General features: G+C 64.3%; 2 protein-coding genes across 2 annotated transcripts; one reads left to right on the top strand and one right to left on the bottom strand.

Moving 5' to 3' along the window:
• Nucleotides 1–5,520, bottom strand: CDK2 (cyclin dependent kinase 2). The gene is given in 9 exon segments (XM_069879613.1): nt 1–177; nt 282–325; nt 328–484; nt 2,501–2,578; nt 2,580–2,603; nt 3,770–3,940; nt 4,019–4,139; nt 4,404–4,481; nt 5,378–5,520. Coding segments are annotated over 9 exon segments (894 nt in total). The 5' UTR covers nt 5,494–5,520; the 3' UTR covers nt 1–72.
• Nucleotides 5,521–8,698: 3,178 nt separating this feature from the next.
• On the top strand, nt 8,699–16,277 carry LOC138732785 (melanocyte protein PMEL-like; the record flags this gene model as incomplete). The annotated part of the gene is made up of 9 exons (XM_069879449.1): nt 8,699–8,769; nt 10,373–10,516; nt 11,174–11,320; nt 11,983–12,123; nt 12,195–12,356; nt 14,156–14,539; nt 15,437–15,631; nt 15,726–16,097; nt 16,184–16,277. Coding segments are annotated over exons 1-9 (1,703 nt in total), but the record flags the coding sequence as incomplete, so codon positions are not given.
• Between the last annotated feature and the right edge of the window lie 814 nt (nt 16,278–17,091).

Here is a 17,091-nt window from a genome sequence, read left to right on the forward strand (position 1 = left end):
GCAGCTGGGGGGGGGGGGTTGGGAAGCAAGGGGGGGGCTCTTCCCAGAGCCTGGGGGGGGGGTCTTGTGCTCTCAGAGGCGCAGGTGGGGGACGGCGTGGGTGACATCGCGGAAGAAGGGGTGTCCCAGCGCCGCCTTGGCCGAGATCCGCTCGTTGGGGTTGTAGTGCAGCATTTGCTGGGGGGGGGGGGAAGATGGGGAGCGGTGAGAAAGGGGGTGGGGGGGTCCCCATCGCTCCCCCAGCCCTCTCCCCATTTATCCCCCCCCCTCCCCCAGCTCACCGCCAGCAGCTTGCGCCCCTCCTCGTCCAGCGGCGGCACCACCTCCCGAAATCCTGGCGCGCCCACTTGGGAAAACTGGGTTTGTAGTCGGGCATGGAGGTCACTCCCGGCCACGCCGCCTCGTCCGGCGTTCCCAGCGTCCGGAAGATGCGGAAGAGCTGGTCGATCTCGGAATCTCCAGGGAAAAGGGCGCGTCGGGTGATCTGGGATGTTGATGGTGGTGGGGGGGGGGGGGACGACACACATAATTAGAGATCCTCCCCGTGTCCCGGCGAACCCCGAAACGCCTCGTCCGTGTCCTTTCCGGCTGCCACCCCGTGAGCCCGCGTGACCGGGAGCGCTCGTGGCCGTGTGACGCCAAGCGGGGGGCTCACATGATGGGGTGACCCCCGCGCCCACAAAGCCCCTTTATTCCCCTGGTGCTCCGCACCCCACGGACGGCAACGGCTGCAGCCGGGAGCCACCGAGTTACCGGGATGGGGTGGGAGTCACGGCATCACCGGGATGGGGAGCCCACCATAAGAAAGCCCGGAGTCACTGGGATGGGGTGGGATGAGGTGGCGTCACTGGGATTGGGAGCCCTGGGGTCGCCGTGTCACCAGGACTGGGAGAGAGCAGCACTAGGATGGGATGGAGTGGGGCCTCTTCCCAGGGTGTGATAGGATGGGATGGATCCCTTCCAGGGGATGGGATGGGGTCTCCTCCAAAGAACGGGATGGGGCCTCCTCCAGAGAATGGGATGGGGTCTCTTCCAGGGGATGGAACAGGATGGGATCCCTTCCAGGGGATGGGATGGGTCCTCTTCCAAGGGTGTGATAGGATGGGGTCTCCTCCAAAGAACGGGATGGGGTCTCCTCCAAAGAACGGGATGGGGTCTCCTCCAAAGAATGGAACAGGATGGGATCCCTTCCAGGGGATGGGATGGCTCCTCTTCCAAGGGTGTGATAGGATGGGATCCCTTCCAGAGGATGGGATGGCTCCTCTTCCAAGGGTGTGATAGGATGGGGTCTCCTCCAAAGAATGGGATGGGGCCTCCTCCAAAGAATGGGATGGGGCCTCCTCCAAAGAATGGGATGGGGTCTCTTCCAGGGGATGGAACAGGATGGGATCCCTTCCAGGGGATGGGATGGGTCCTCTTCCAAGGGTGTGATAGGATGGGATGGATCCCTTCCAGAGAATGGGATGGGGTCTCTTCCAGGGGATGGAACAGGAGAGGATCCCTTCCAGGGGATGGGATGGCTCCTCTTCCAAGGGTGTGATAGGATGGGGCCTCCTCCAAAGAACGGGATGGGGTCTCCTCCAAAGAATGGGATGAGGCCTCCTCCAAAGAATGGGATGGGGTCTCCTCCAGGGGATGGAACAGGACGGGATCCCTTCCAGGGGATGGGATGGCTCCTCTTCCAAGGGTGTGATAGGATGGGGTGTCCTCCAAAGAATGGGATGGGGCCTCTTCCAAAGGTGTGATAGGATGGGGTCTCTTCCAAAGAATGGGATGGGGCCTCCTCCAAAGAACGGGATGGGGTCTCCTCCAAAGAATGGGATGGGGTCTCCTCCAAAGAATGGGATGGGGCCTCCTCCAAAGAATGGGATGGGGTCTCTTCCAGGGGATGGAACAGGATGGGATCCCTTCCAGGGGATGGGATGGCTCCTCTTCCAAGGGTGTGATAGGATGGGGTGTCCTCCAAAGAATGGGATGGGGTCTCCTCCAAGGGATGGATCAGGATGGGGTGGGATGGGTTAGGATGTGACCTCCAGTGAGGGATGGGATGGAGTTCCCTCTGAGGGACGAACGGGGGACTCTCCAAAGGCTTCAAGTCCCTCCAGGAGATGGGATGGGGAGTTGTGGTTTCACTGGGATGGGATGGAAAGCCGTGACACCAATGGGATGAGGAGCCACGGTGTCACCAGGATGGGACAGGGAGCTGTGATATCACCAGGATGGGATAGGATGGGGAACCATGGCATTGCTGGGATGGGGTGGGAGCCACAGGGTCACCAGGACAGGAGGGAAAGCCACGGGATCGATGGGATGGGATGGGATGGGATGGGATGGGATGGGATGGGATGGGATGGGATGGGATGGGATGGGATGGGAGACCACGGCATCACTGGGAGGGGCTGGGAAGCTGGTGTCACTGGGCTGGGCAGACCCTGGGAACCCCAGTGCTCCCTGGAGGGGGGTCCAGGCCCCTCTTTCGCTGCCCCCCCCGAGCACCCACCATCTCAGCAAAGATGCAGCCCAGGCTCCAGATGTCGACGGCGGTGGAGTAGTACTTGCAGCCCAGCAGGATCTCGGGGGGCGCGGTACCACAGCGTCACCACCTGCGCCAACAGGGACCCCGTGGCACCAGGCATCCTCCAGCCCCTGAGCCCCTCCTGCCCCTCAAAGACCCCCCATCCTGCCCCACTCCAGCGTCTCAGCCCCCTCCTGCCCCCCAGGACCCCCCATCCTGCCCCCCAGGATTTCCCATCCTGACCCCCCCTGCCCCTAAGCCTTCTCCTGGCCCCCAGGACCCACCCCCCTCCTCCCCTGGAGCCCCATCCTGCCCCTCCAGGACCCACTAAAGCCCCTGAGCCCCATCCTGACAGCCAGGACCTCCCCCATTCCACCCCCAGAACCCCCATCCTGCACCCCAAGACCTCCCATCCTGGCCCCCAAGACTCTCCTAGACCCTGAACACCCTCCTGACAGCCAGGACCCCCACATTCCACCCCCCAGGACCCCCATCCTGCCCTCCAAGACCCTCTCCCAGCCCCTGAGCCCCATCCTGCCCCCGAGAATCCCCTCCTCCTGCCCCCCCGAGATCCTTTCCCAGCCCCTGAGCCCCATCCTCATGGCCAGGACCCCCCCATTTCACCCCCCAGGACCCCCATCCTGTCCCCCAAGACCCCCTCCAGCCCCTGAACCCCCTCCTGACAGCCAGGACCCCCACATTCCACCCTCCAGGACCCCCATCCTGCCCCCCAAGACCCTCTCCCAGCCCCTGAGCCCCATCCTGCCCCCGAGGATCCCCTCCTCCTGCCCCCCCGAGATCCTTTCCCAGCCCCTGAGCCCCATCCTGACGGCCAGGACCCCCCCATTTCACCCCCCAGGACCCCCATCCTGCCCCCCAAGACCCCCTCCAGCCCCTGAGCCCCATCCTGATGGCCAGGACCCCCCCACATTCCACCCCTAGGACCCCCATCCTGCCCTCCAAGACCCCCTCCAGCCCCTGAGCCCCATCCTGATGGCCAGGACCCCCCACATTCCACCCCCAGGACCCCTATCCTGACCCCCAAGACCCTCTCCCAGGCCTTGAGCCCCATCTTGCTCCCCCGAGACCCCCTAAAGCCCCTGAGCCCCATCCTGCCCCCCAGGATCCCCCCCTCCTGTCTCTTTGAGACCCCCCTCCAGCCCCTGAGCCCCATCTTGCCTCCCAGGAACCCCTAAAGCCCCTGAGCCCCATCCTACCCCCCAGGACCCCCCCAGGATCCCCCCCCGGCCGCACCTCGTGGGTGTAGGTGCGCACGGGCACCCCAAAAGCGCGGGCGAGGCCGAAGTCGGCCAGTTTGATGGCGCCGTCGGCGTTGATGAGCAGGTTCTGGGGTTTGAGGTCGCGGTGCAGCACGCGGTGCGCGTGGCAGAACGCCAGGCCCTGCAGCAGCTGGAACAGGTAGCTCTGCGGGGTGGGGGTCAGCCGGAAGGACACCCCCCACACACACCCCCAAAAACCATGGGTCAGGGCCCCCCTTTGCACCTTGATGAGGGGCAGCGCGATGCCGCCCAGCGAGGCCGAGTCCATGAACTTCTTGAGGTCTTGGTGCAGGAACTCAAACACCAGGTAGAGCTTGTTCTCCGTGTGGATCACGTCCAGTAGCCTGCGGAGATGCCGTGTGGGCTGGGGGTGCCCCACAGCCACCCCATAGCCACCCCACAGTGCCCCATAGCCACCCCGTAGCCACCCCACTGCGCCCCACAGGGGTCCTGGTGCAGGAACTCAAACACCAGGTAGAGCTTGTTCTCCGTGTGGGTCGTGTCCAGCAGCCTATGGAGATGCCGTGTGGGTTGGGTGACCCACAGCACCCCATAGCCACCCCACTGTGCCCCATAGCCACCCCACAGCCCCCCCACACCCCCCTCACTTGACAATGTTGGGGTGGTTCAGCTCCTTCAGCAGCGAGATCTCCCTGATGGCCGTGCTGGGGACGCCCTCGGTCTCCCTGGGGGACAGCGGCTCAGCCTCCCCATCCCCAGGGACCCCCCCAGTGCCCCCCACCCCCTTCTCCATGCCCCCCATTCCTGGTGCCCCCCAGAGTGGCCTCGCCTGTGCCTGGTGCCCCACCATGCCCGCTGCCTCCTCTGTGCCCCCCACCTCTGTGCCCCCCCCGTGATCACTGTCCCCCCGTTCCCCCCCATGCCTGCGGCCCCCCCGTTGCCCCCCATGCCCCCCAGCTCCCCCCATGCCCCCTAGTTCCCCCCCATGGCCTCTGTACCCCAGTTCCCCCCCATACCCCCTGCCCTCCCCATGCCCCCCAGCTGCCCCCCATGCCCCCCAGCTCCCCCTCATGCCCCCCAGCTCCCCCCCATGCCTGCTGCCCCCCAGTTCCCCCCCATACCCTCCAGTTCCCCCCCATGCCCTCTGTACCCCAGTTCCCCCCCATGCCCCGTCCTCCCCATGCCTCCTGCCCCCCAGCTCCCCCCCCGCCCCCCAGTTCCCCCTCATGCTCCCCAGTTCCCCCCCATGTCCCCTGCCCCCCAGCTCCCCCCCATGCCCCCCAGTTTCCCCCCCTGCCCCCCAGTTCCCCCTCATGCTCCCCAGTTCCCCCCATGCCCCCTGCCCCCCAGTTCCCCCTCATGCTCCCCAGTTCCCCCCATGCCCCCTGCCCCCCAGTTCCCCCTCATGCTCCCCAGTTCCCCCCCATGTCCCCTGCCCCCCAGCTCCCCCCCATGCCCCCCAGTTCCCCCTCATGCTCCCCAGTTCCCCCCATGCCCCCTACCCCCCAGTTCCCCCTTCATGCCCCCCATCTCCCCCCATGCCCCCTGCCCCCCAGCTCCCCCTCATGCCCCCCATATCCCCCATGCCCCCCAGCCCCCCCCCCCCGCCCCCTAAACTCACGTATCCAGCCGGATCTTCTTCAGCGCCACCACCTCCCCCGTCACCTTGTTGCGGGCCTTGTACACGACACCATAAGTGCCCTCCCCGATCTTCTCCACCTTCTGGAAGTTCTCCATTTTCTTGGGGGGGGGGGGTCCCCGAGACCCCCGGGGCCGGGGGAAGACCCTGTGGGACAATAGGGGGGGGGGGGGGGCTCGAGGGGGATGGGGGTCCCGTGGGGTGTCCCTGGGGCAGGGGGGTGTCCCTTGGGGGGGGTGTCCCTCAGGGAAGGGGTCCCCTGGGGGGGGGTCTGAGTGAGGGGGGGGGGGCTCGGAGGGTCCTGGGGGGGGTGGGAATCTCAGAGGGAAGGGGGTCCTGAGTGTCTAGGGGGGTCTGGGGGGGTCCTGGGGGTCTGGGGGGGGGTCTCTATGGGTGGGGGGTGCCTAGGGGAGTCCTGGGAGGGGGAGAGGGGGGTCCTGAGGTCTGCGGGGGGGGGGGGGTGTCCCAAGAAGGGGGGGTTCCTAGAAGGAAGGGGGGGTTCAATGGGGGGTCCCTGAGGTCGGGGGAGTTGGGGGGGGTCCCTAAGCCGGGTGTGGGGGGGGTAATCTCCAAGAGCCCCGGTGTCGGGGTTCCCTGGGGGGGGGGTCCGGTGGGGAGGAGGAGGAGGGGGTCCCCGGGGGGGGTCCCTAGCGGCTCTGAGCGATCGCAGCCGCCGTTATTTTTCTGTCCCCCCCCCCCAAGCCCTTTTCTTTTTTTCTGTTTCTTTTCCCCCCGGCGGGAGGGGGGGGGGGGAACGCGCCGCTTCCCGCCTTCCGCTGGTCACGCCCCCTCGGCGCGCTCCCATTGGCTGAGAGCCCTCCCCTCGCGCCCTCCCATTGGCCGAGAGGCCTCCCCTCCCGCGCTCCCATTGGCTGCGCGCCCGCCCACCGCCCTCTCCCGCGCTCCCATTGGCTGAGGGCGCTCCCGCTCGGCCCCCTCCCCCCCCAATTGGCTGCGCGCGCCGTGGCGGAACCGGCAGCGCGGGAGATCTCTTAAAGGGGCCGCAGCGCTGGAAATGATTAAGGGGGGGTGGTCCTAGAGGGGGGACACGCAGGGGGGGGCACGGGGCCTCTGGGACACCCCCCCCCCCAAATCATCACTCCAGCTCCGGAGGCGCTAGTCATGTATACAGACATGGACCCCCCCTGTACAAGCAGGGGAACCCTCAATTCCACATTTAGGGGGACCCCAATGCTGCACCCACATGGGGGACCCCCATCTTGCAGACTGGGGGGGGGGCACCCCGATACTGCACCCACACGGGGGGATCCCCATCATGATGGAGACCTCGATCCCAGGGGGACCCTGACCCCACAGACTTTGGGGGGGGGGGGCTCCTACCCTGTATAAACGAGGGGGGACCCCATTCCACATCCAGGGGGACCCCAGGGCTGCACCCACACCCAGCGACCTGGGGGAACCCGGGGATGCGGGGGGGTTGTCCCAGAGATCTGTCACCCCAGCCCCGGCTGGAAAAGCTGGGGTCCCCCCACCCCATATCTATGGGAATTGGGGACCCCCAGAGTATGCAGGGTGGGGGGTCCCCATCCACAAAAGGGGGTCCCTGTGTGTGTGTGCACAAAACCGGGGTCCCCCCATTTGTGCTGGATCGGGGTCCTCTGCATCCACGATGGGGGGTCCCCTGCCTATAGATGTCATCGGGGTCCCCCCATTTTTGCTGGATCGGGGTCCCCTGCCTCCACGATGGGGGGTCCCCTGCCTATAGATGTCATTGGGGTCCCCATGTTTGTGGGTTTGGGGTCCCCGTGTGTGGGTTTATGTACCTCCATACGTGAGATTGGGGTCCCCCCATGGATGTGGCTTTGGGGTCCCCCTATTTTTGCTGGATCGGGGTCCCCTGCCTCTGCGATGGGGGGTCCCCTGCCTATAGATGTCATTGGGGTCCCCACATTTGTGGGTTCGAGGTCCCTGTGTGTGGGTTTGGTGTACCCCCATATGAGAGATTGGGGTCCCCCCATGGACGTGGCTTTAGGGTCCCCCCATTTGTGTTGGATCAGGGTCCCCTGCCTCCACAATGGGGGGTCCCCTGCCTATATATGTCATTGGGGTCCCCATGTTTGTGGGTTCGGGGTCCCTGTGTGTGGGTTTGGGGTCCCTGTGTGTGGGCTTGTTGTACCTCCATATGTGAGATTGGGGTCCCCCCATGGATGTGGGTTTGGGGGTCCCCCCATTTGTGCTGGATTGGGGTCCTCTGCCTCTGTGATGGGGTGTCCCCTGCCTCTATATGTCATTGGGGTCCCCATGTTTGTGGGTTCGGGGTCCCTGTGTGTGGGTTTGGTGTACCTCCATATGTGAGATTGGGGTCCCCCCATGGATGTGGCTTTGGGGTCCCCCCATTTGTGCTGGATCGGGGTCCCCTGCCTCCACGATGGGGGGGTCCCCTGCCTATATATGTCATTGGGGTCCCCACGTTTGTGGGTTTGGGGTCCCTGTGTGTGGGTTTGTTGTATCTCCATACGTGAGATTGGGGTCCCCCCATGGATGTGGCTTTGGGGTCCCCCCATTTTTGCTGGATCGGGGTCCCCTGCCTCCACGATGGGGGGTCCCCTGCCTATAGATGTCATTGGGGTCCCCATGCTTGTGGGTTTGGGGTCCCATGTTTGTGGGTTTGGGGTCCCATGTTTGTGGCTTCGGGGTGCCTGTGTGGGGGTTTATGTACCTCCATATGTGAGATTGGGGTCCCCCCATGGATGTGGGTTTGGGGTCCCTGTGTGGGGGTTTATGTACCTCCATATGTGAGATTGAGGTCCCCCCATGGATGTGGCTTTGGGGTCCCCCCATTTTTGCTGGATCGGGGTCCCCTGCCTCCACAATGGGGGTCCCCTGCCTATATATGTCATTGGGGTCCCCCCATTTGTGCTGGATCGGGGTCCCCTGCCTCCACGATGGGTGGTCCCCTGCCTATAGATGTCATTGGGGTCCCCATATTTGTGGGTTCGGGGTCCCTGGGCTCGGTGGAGGGAGCCTGAAATCCCTCCTTTGGGTCTGAAAGTGGGGGGCAGCCCCCCAATTCCCCTTCCTGAGCTGAGGGGGGGTGCCGATGCCCCCCAAGAACCCCTCACCCCCCTCCTCCTCCTCCTCCAACCCCCGAGTAGAGCCGAAGCGTGTGACCAGGCCTGACCGAGCGCCGCACACACGTGAACACACGTGTCCCCACGTAACTCAACTCGGGTGGGGTCCCCCTCCTTTTTTTTTTTTGGGGGGGTGGGGTTATGCAAACCAGAGCCCCTTCATATCCCCCCGCTCCCCGTTCCTTCACCCCTCTTCTCCAGGGAAGACGCCGGCGACCATGAGGGTGCACGAAGCCATCACCATCTTGGGGACCCTCCTGGTCTTGGCTGAGGCTCAACGGCGTGAGTTGAGGTTCTGGGGGGACGCGAGGGATATTGGGGGGGTCCTTGCAGCAGCTGGGTTGGTCAGCGACGCCCCCAGATCCTGTGAGCCCTCTGGTCGTCCCCACCACCCTGGAGATTTTGGGGTTCGCCGGTGGGAGAGACCCCCCAAAATCATCCAGGGAGCAGGATTGGACCCCTGGGGTCCCCATTGCTGTGTAGGGGTTTGGGGGGACCCTACAGCCCCTGGGGGAATGTGGGGGTCCCCATCGCTCTGTGGGGTTTGGGGGGACCCTACAGCCCCTAGGGGAATGTGGGGGTCCCCATCGCTCTGTGGGGTTTGGGGGGACCCTACAGTCCCTGGGGGAATGTGGGGGTCCCCATCGCTCTGTGGGGTTTTGGGGGGACCGTACAGTCCTTGGGGAATGTGGGGTTTGGGGGGACCCTACAGTCCCTGGGGGAATGTGGGGGTCCCCATCGCTCTGTGGGGTTCTGGGGGGACCGTACAGTCCCTGGGGAATGTGGGGTTTGGGGGGACCCTACAGTCCCTAGGGGAATGTGGGGGCCCCCATCGCTCTGTGGGGTTCTGGGGGGACCGTACAGTCCCTGGGGGAATGTGGGGGTCCCCATCGCTCTGTGGGGTTTGGGGGGACCCTACAGCCCCTAGGGGAATGTGGGGTTTGGGGGGACCGTACAGTCCCTGGGGGAATGTGGGGGTCCCCATCGCTCTGTGGGGTTTTGGGGGGGCCCTACCGAGTGGGGTGGGATGTGGGGGTCCCCGTCTCTCTCTGTGGGTGCTGTGATCAGGCTGGGATCCTGGCAGCCTATTTTAAATTGGGGGGCACCGAGGGGTCCTGGCAGCCCCTTGTGATTTGGGGGGGGACCTTGCAGCCCCTTTTGAGTTGGGGGGCACAGAGAAGTCCTGGCAGCCCCTTATGAATTTGAGGGGGGGGTTGGGGGGGTCCTGGCAGTCTATTTTAAATTTGGGGGGCACCGAGGGGTCCTGGCAGCCCTCTGTGAATTTGGGGGGGGGGGGTTGGGGGGGTCCTGGCAGTCTATTTTAAATTTGGGGGGCACTGAGGGGTCCTGGCAGCCCCTTGGTATTTTGGGGGGTTTGGAGGGGGTCCTTGTAGCCCCTTTTGAGTTGGGGGGCACAGAGGGGTCCTGGCAGCCCCTTATGAATTGGGGGGGTTTAGGGGAGACCTGGCAGCCCCTTGTGATTTGTGGGGGGCTGGGGGGGCCCCGGCATCACCCAGTGAGCGGGGACGGCGGGGGAATCGCTCTCCCCGTCCCGCTCGGGGCCCCAGCTCAGCTGAGAGTCACATGCAGCGGCTTTGGGTGCTGGGCGCCATGTGATGGGGCTTTGTCCCTCACGTGGGCCCCCCTGGCATCTCGAGGCCCCCTACAGCCCCAGGGAAATGTGGGGGTCCCCCTCGCTCTGTGGGGTTTTGGGGGGACCCAACAGCCCTGGGGAAATGGGGGGGGGGGGGTCCCCATCGCTCTGTGGGGCTTTGGAGGAACCCTACAGCCGAGCACCCTGGAGTGGCAGGGCTGGGGGTGATGGGTGGTCCCCAACGCCGGGTGCTTGGGGTACCACGAGCACCCTTCGTCTTTCGTGCCGCAGGAGCCGGTGGCCGAAGCCGTGGCCGGAGCCGTGGTGGCCAGAGCCAGGCCTGGAGCCGGCGGCCGGCGGCGTTCCGGAGCTGGGACACGGCGCTGTACCCGCCATGGCAGGAGGGGACGACGCGGCAGAGGGATTGCTGGAGAGGTGGGCGCGGGGTGGGTGCGGAGGGGGCCGGGATGGTGCTGGGATGGGTGGAGGGATGGGGGTCAGGATGGAGCTGGGATGGGTGCAAGGATGGTGCTGGGATGGGTCCAAGAATGGTGCTGGGATGGGTCCTAGAATGGTGCTGGGATGGGTGTCAGGATGGTGCTGGGATGGGTGTCAGGATGGTGCTGGGATGGGTGTCAGGGTGGATGTCTGGATGGTGCTGGGATGGGTGGAGGGATGGAGCGGGGATGGGTGTCAGGGTAGCGCTGGGATGGGTGTCAGGATGATGCTGGGATGGGTGCAAGGATGGTGTTCAGATAGATGTCAGGATGGTACCGGGATCGGTGCAGGATGGGTGCTAATATGAGTCCTGGAAGGCTACCAGGATGGATGTCGGGATGGGTGCAGCGCTGGGTGCTGAGATGGTGCCAGGATGGGTGTAGGATGGTGCCAGGATGGGTGCCAAGGTGGTGCTGGGACGAGAGCAAGGATGGTGTTGGGATGGGTGCAGGCTGGATAGAGGGATACGTGTCAGGATGGGTGCTGAGATGGTGCCAGGATGGGTGCAGGATGGGTACTGGGACGGGTAGAGGGCTGGGTGCTGGGCTGGGTGCTGCTGGCGCTGAGTGGCCGCGGTGTCCCCGTGCTTGGCAGGCGGCGACGTCACCTTGGACCTCAGCAACGACGCTCCCACCATGTCGGGCGCCGACGCCACCTTCTCCATCGCCCTGCGCTTCCCCGGCACCCAGGCCGTGCTGCCCGACGGCCGCGTCGTCTGGTCCCGCAACTGCACCCTCAACGGTCAGTCCTGGGGTTTTGGGGCGACGCGAGGGATATTGGGGGGGTCCTGGCAGCAGCTGGGTTGGTCAGCGACCCTCCCAGATCCTGCGAGCCCTCTGGTCGTCCCCACCACCCTGGAGATCTTGGGGTTCGCCAGTGGGAGAGACCCCCCCAGATCATCCAGGGAGCAGGATTGGACCCTGGGGTCCCCATTGCCATGTAGGGTTTTGGGGGGACCCTACAGCCCTTAGGGGAATGTGGGTGTCCCCATCGCTCTGTGGGGTTTTGGGGGTTCCCTACAGCCCTTAAGGGAATGTGGGGGTCCCCATCGCTCTGTGGGGTTTTGGGGGGACCCTACAGCCCCTAGGGTGTGGGGCGGGATGTGGGGGGTCCCCATCTCTCTCTGTGGGTGCTGTGGATGGGGGGGGACCCCAATCAGGCTAGGAGTGAGGGGGACCCAGAAGCTCCCTGTGATCTGGGGGGGGGGTTGGGGGGGATCCTCGCGACCCCTTTTGAGTTGGGGGGCACAGAGGGGTCCTGGCAGCCCCTTATGAATTGGGGATATTGGGGGGGTCCTGGCAGCCCCTTATGAACTGGGGGGGGGTTGTCTGGAGCCACAGCTGCACCCTCAAGGGTCGGTCTTCGCCCCGGCACCCCCTTTTCTCACCCTCCGCTCCCCACAGGCACCCGCGTCACCCAAGGGGATTCGGTTTTCCCGGATCAAGCGGCCGAGGGCGCGGACGGCGTCTTCCCGGATGGCGAACCCTTCCCTGCCGGTGCCGGCGGCAAGCGTGACAAATTCGTCTACGTCTGGTGGACGTGGGGTAAGGCCGGCACCGATCCTGCCGCCTTCGGGGGGGTCCCCGCGGCGCCACTGAAGCCCCTCGTCCCGCAGGGCGCTACTGGCAGGTGGTGGACGGCGCGGCGTCGCGGCTGACGGTGGGCACGGCCGGCGTGCCGCTCGGCTCCTACACCATGGAGGTCGTCGTCTACCACTACCGAGGCCAAGAGAAGTTCGTCCCCATCGGGCGCGCCAGCACCCAGTTCACCATCACGGGTGGGTACGGGATGGGTGCCGGGATGGGTGCCAAGAGGAATGGTGGAAGGGTCCACGATGGGTGCTGAGATGGTGCCAGGATGGGTGCCCAGAGGAATGGTGGATGGGTTCACGATGGGTGCTGAGATGGTGCTGAGAAGGTGCCAGGATGGGTGCCCAGAGGAATGGTGGAAGGGTCCACGATGGGTGCTGAGATGGTGCTGAGATGGGTGCCCAGAGGAATCCTGGATGGATCCAGGATGGGTGCTGAGATGGTGCTGAGAAGGTGCCAGGATGGGTGCCCAGAGGAGTGGTGGATGGGTCCAGGATGGGTGCCCAGAGGAACGGTGGATGGGTCCAGGATGGGTGCTGAGATGGTGCTGAGATGGGTGCCCAGAGGAATGGTGGATGGGTTCACGATGGGTGCTGAGATGGTGCTGAGATGGGTGCCCAGAGGAATCCTGGATGGATCCAGGATGGGTGCTGAGATGGTGCTGAGAAGGTGCCAGGATGGGTGCCCAGAGGAACGGTGGATGGGTTCACGATGGGTGCTGAGATGGTGCCAGGATGGGTGCCCAGAGGAATCCTGGATGGATCCAGGATGGTTGCTGAGATGGTGCTGAGATGGGTGCCCAGAGGAATCCTGTATGGTGCCAGGATGGGTGCTGAGATGGTGCTGAGAAGGTACCAGGATGGGTGCCCAGAGGAATGGTGGATGGGTCCAGGATGGGTGCTGAGAAGGTGCCAGGATAGGTGCCCAGAGGAATGGTGGAAGGGTCCACAATGGGTGCTTAGATGGTGCTGAGATGGTGCCCGGAGGAACAGTGGATGGATCCAGGATGGGTCCAGGATGGGTGCTGAGAAGGTGCCAGGATGGGTGCCCAGAGGAATCCTGGATGGATCCAGGATGGTTGCTGAGATGGTGCTGAGATGGTGCTGAGATGGGTGCCCAGAGGAATGGTGGGTGGGTCCAGGATGGGTCCAGGATGGGTGCTGAGATGGTGCTGAGATAGTGCTGGGATGGATGCAGGATGGGTGCTGGGTGCTACCGGGATGGATGCAGGGATGGATACCAGATGGGCATTGGATGGTGCCAAGATGGTGTTGGGATGGCTAGCAGGATGGATGCAGGATGGTGCTGGGATGGGTGCTGGGTGCTGCTGGGATGGATGCAGGGATGGGTACCAGGATGGATGCAGGGATGGGTACCAGGATGGAAGCAGGATGGGTGCTGGGTGATGCTGGGATGGATGCAGGGATGGGTACCAGGATGGAAGCAGGATGGGTGCTGGGTGATGCTGGGATGGATGCAGGGATGGGTACCAGGATGGATGCAGGATGGGCGCTGAGTGATGCTGGGATGGATGCAGGGATGGGTACCAGGATGGATGCAGGATGGGTGCTGGGTGATGCTGGGATGGATGCAGGGATGGGTACCAGGATGGATGCAGGGATGGGCGCTGAGTGATGCTGGGATGGATGCAGGGATGGGTACCAGGATGGATGCAGGATGGATGCTGCGTGATGCTGGGATGGATGCAGGGATGGATACCAGGATGGATGCAGGGATGGGTACCAGGATGGATGCAGGATGGGTGCTGGGTGCTGCTGGGATGGATGCAGGGATGGGTACCACGATGGATGCAGGATGGGCGCTGAGTGATGCTGGGATGGATGCAGGGATGGGTACCATGATGGATGCAGGATGGGCGCTGAGTGATGCTGGGATGGGTGCAGGATGGTTGCCAGGCCGGTGCTGGGCTGGTGCTGAGCTGTGGTTCCCACAGGAGCTGACTCCCCCGTGTCCCCCCCTCCTCCAGACCAGGTTCCCTTCACCGTGTCGGTGACGCAGGTGCAGGACACGTCCGAGGGCGACAGGCGCTTCGTGCGCAACCGCGCCGTGGCCTTCACCGTGCAGCTGCACGACCCCAGCCGCTACCTGCGCGACGCCGCCATCTCCTACTCGTGGGACTTCGGCGACGGCAGCGGGACCCTCATCTCGCACAGCACCACGGTCACCCACACCTACCTGGAGACCGGCTCCTTCAACGCCCGCCTGGCGCTGCAGGCGGCCATCCCCATCAGCCCTTGCGGCACCTCGGTGGCGCCCGTCGTGGATCCCACCACAGCGGCCTCCTCGGTGGGACCCACCACCGACGAGTTCACCAGCACCGCGCTGAGCAGCGTCGAGGCGCTCAGCACCGGTAAGGGAGACGGGGGTGCCAACCGGAGAATCAGAGAATCACCAGGTTGGAAGAGACCCACTGGGTCATCGAGTCCAACCATTCCCATCAATCACTAACCCATGGCCCTCAGCACCTCGTCCACCCGGCCCTTAAACCCCTCCAGGGAAGGGGACTCAACCCCCTCCCTGGGCAGCCTCAGACAGGGACCAATCACCCTTTCCATGAGAAATTTATTCCTGATGTCCAGCCTGAACCTCCCCTGGTGGAGCTTGAGGCCATTCCCTCTCGTCCTGTCCCCTGTCCCTTGGGAGAAGAGCCCAGCTCCCTCCTCTCCGCAACCTCCTAAGATCTCACCTCAATGTCCCCTCTTTCAGCTCAAAACCCTTCTCCCTTGTCCTCTCCCTGATCAAGAGCTCCTCCCCAGCCTTCCTGGAACTCCTTTCAATGCTAGAAGCTGCTCTAAGGTCTCCCCTCAGCCTCCTCTTCTCCAGGCTAAACCCCCCCAGCTCTCTCAGCCGCTCCTCTTCTTCTCCAGCCCCCTCCCCAGCTTCCTTGCTCTTCTCTGGACTCGCTCCAGAGCCTCAACATCCTTCTTGTGGGGAGGGCCCAGAACTGACCCCAGGATTCGAGGAGCGGTCTCCCCAGGGCCGAGGCCAGAGGGAGAAGAACCTCCCTGGCCCTGCTGGCCACGCCGGGTCTGATCCAAGCCAAGATGCCCTTGGCCTTCTTGGCCACCTGGGCCCCTGCTGGCTCCTGTTCCACCAACCCCCCCAGGTCCTTCTCCTCCAGGCACTTTCCAGCCAGACTTCTCCTAGGCTGGAGCTGCTCAGGGTTGTTGTGCCCCAAGTGCAGGACCCGCCATTTGGCCTCGTTAACCCTCCTGCCATCGTTAAACCATCTCCCCTTCCCTTGCAGAGCCCACGGAGGAGATGGTGATCATGCCCTCGGACGCCGCCATCAGTGAACCCTCAGATGCCACCGTCCCCGTGGCACTCAGCACCGCTGCAGACGCCACCGGAGGAGCCACAGACCCCGCTGCCGTCTCTGCCGCAGCATCCGCAGCCCCCGCAGTCCCCACCTCGGCTGCCGTGGCCGGGACAGAGGCTGCAGGTGGGTGTTTGCCCTGGCATAGCGGGCGAGGGGCTGCGTCGGGGGGTCATCGGGGGCTCTGGAACCCCCCCAGCCTCTTTCCTGCCTCCTACAGACACGGCAACAGCCGGAGCCACGGTTGAAGCCGAAGATGGAGCCACGGCTGAATCGCTGGTTGAAGCCACGGCTGGAGCCACCGTGGGAGCCACCGTGGGAGCAACCGTGGGAGCCACAGCTGGAGCCACCGTGGGAGCAACTGTTGGAGCCACAGCTGGAGCCACCGTGGGAGCCACCATGGGAGCCACAGCTGGAGCCACCATGGGAGCCACAGCTGGAGCCACCGTGGGAGCCACAGCTGGAGCCACAGCTGGAGCGGAGGCCACGGCCGAGGCGCTGGTGCTGGTGAAGCGCCAGGCACCGGGCGATGAGGCCAGCGGCTGCATCCTCTACCGCTACGGCACCTTCTCCACCCAGCTCGACATCGTCCGTGAGCGCTGGGGGCTCCGGGGGAGGAGTTTTGGGGGTGTCGGGGTGGGGGGTGTGAACCTGCTCTGACACGGCGTCCCCTTGCAGAGGGCATCGAGAGCGTGGCCATTGTCCAGGTGGTGCCGGTGGTGCCGGAGGGGAGCGAGAGCAGCGTGGAGCTGACCGTGACGTGTGAAGGGAGGTGAGGACCTGGGGATGGGGTGGAGAGGATGGGATGGAAAGGATGGGATGGGATGGAGAGAATGGGATGGAGTGAATGGGATGGAGAGGATGGGATGGACTGAATGGGATGGAAAGGATGGGATGGGATGGAGAGAATGGGATGGACTGAATGGGATGGAGAGGATGGGATGGGATGGGATGGGATGGACAGGATGGGATGGAGAGAATGGGATGGGATGGGATGATGAATGAGTGGAGTTGAGGACCTGGGCATGGGATGGGATGGAGAGGATGGGATGGGATGGGATGGGATGGGATGGGATGGGATGGGATGGGATGGAGAGGATGGGATGGGATGGGATGATGTGTGAGTGGTGAGGACCTGGGGATGGGATGGAGAGGATGGGATGGAGAGGATGGGATAGAGAGAATGGGATAGAGAGAATGGGATAGAGAGAATGGGATGGGATGGGATGGGATGGGATGGGATGGGATGGGATGGAGAGAATGGGATGGAGAGAAGGGGATGGGATAGAGAGGATGGGATGGGATGGGATGGGATGACGTGTGAGTGGTGAGGACCTGGGGATGGGATGGAGAGGATGGGATGGAGAGGATGGGATGGGATAGAGAGGATGGGATGGGATGGGGAAGATGGGATAGAGAGAATGGGATGGGATGGAGAGAATGGGATAGAGAGGATGGGATGGGATGGGGACGATAGGATGTGTGAGTGGTGAGGACCTGGGGATGGGATGGAGAGGATGGGATAGAGAGAATAGGATAGAGAGAATGGGATGGGATGGGATGGGGAGAATGGGATAGAGAGGATG

The sequence above is a fragment of the Phaenicophaeus curvirostris genome, chromosome 38 (assembly GCF_032191515.1).
Source record: "Phaenicophaeus curvirostris isolate KB17595 chromosome 38, BPBGC_Pcur_1.0, whole genome shotgun sequence".
Lineage (NCBI taxonomy): Eukaryota > Metazoa > Chordata > Aves > Cuculiformes > Cuculidae > Phaenicophaeus > Phaenicophaeus curvirostris.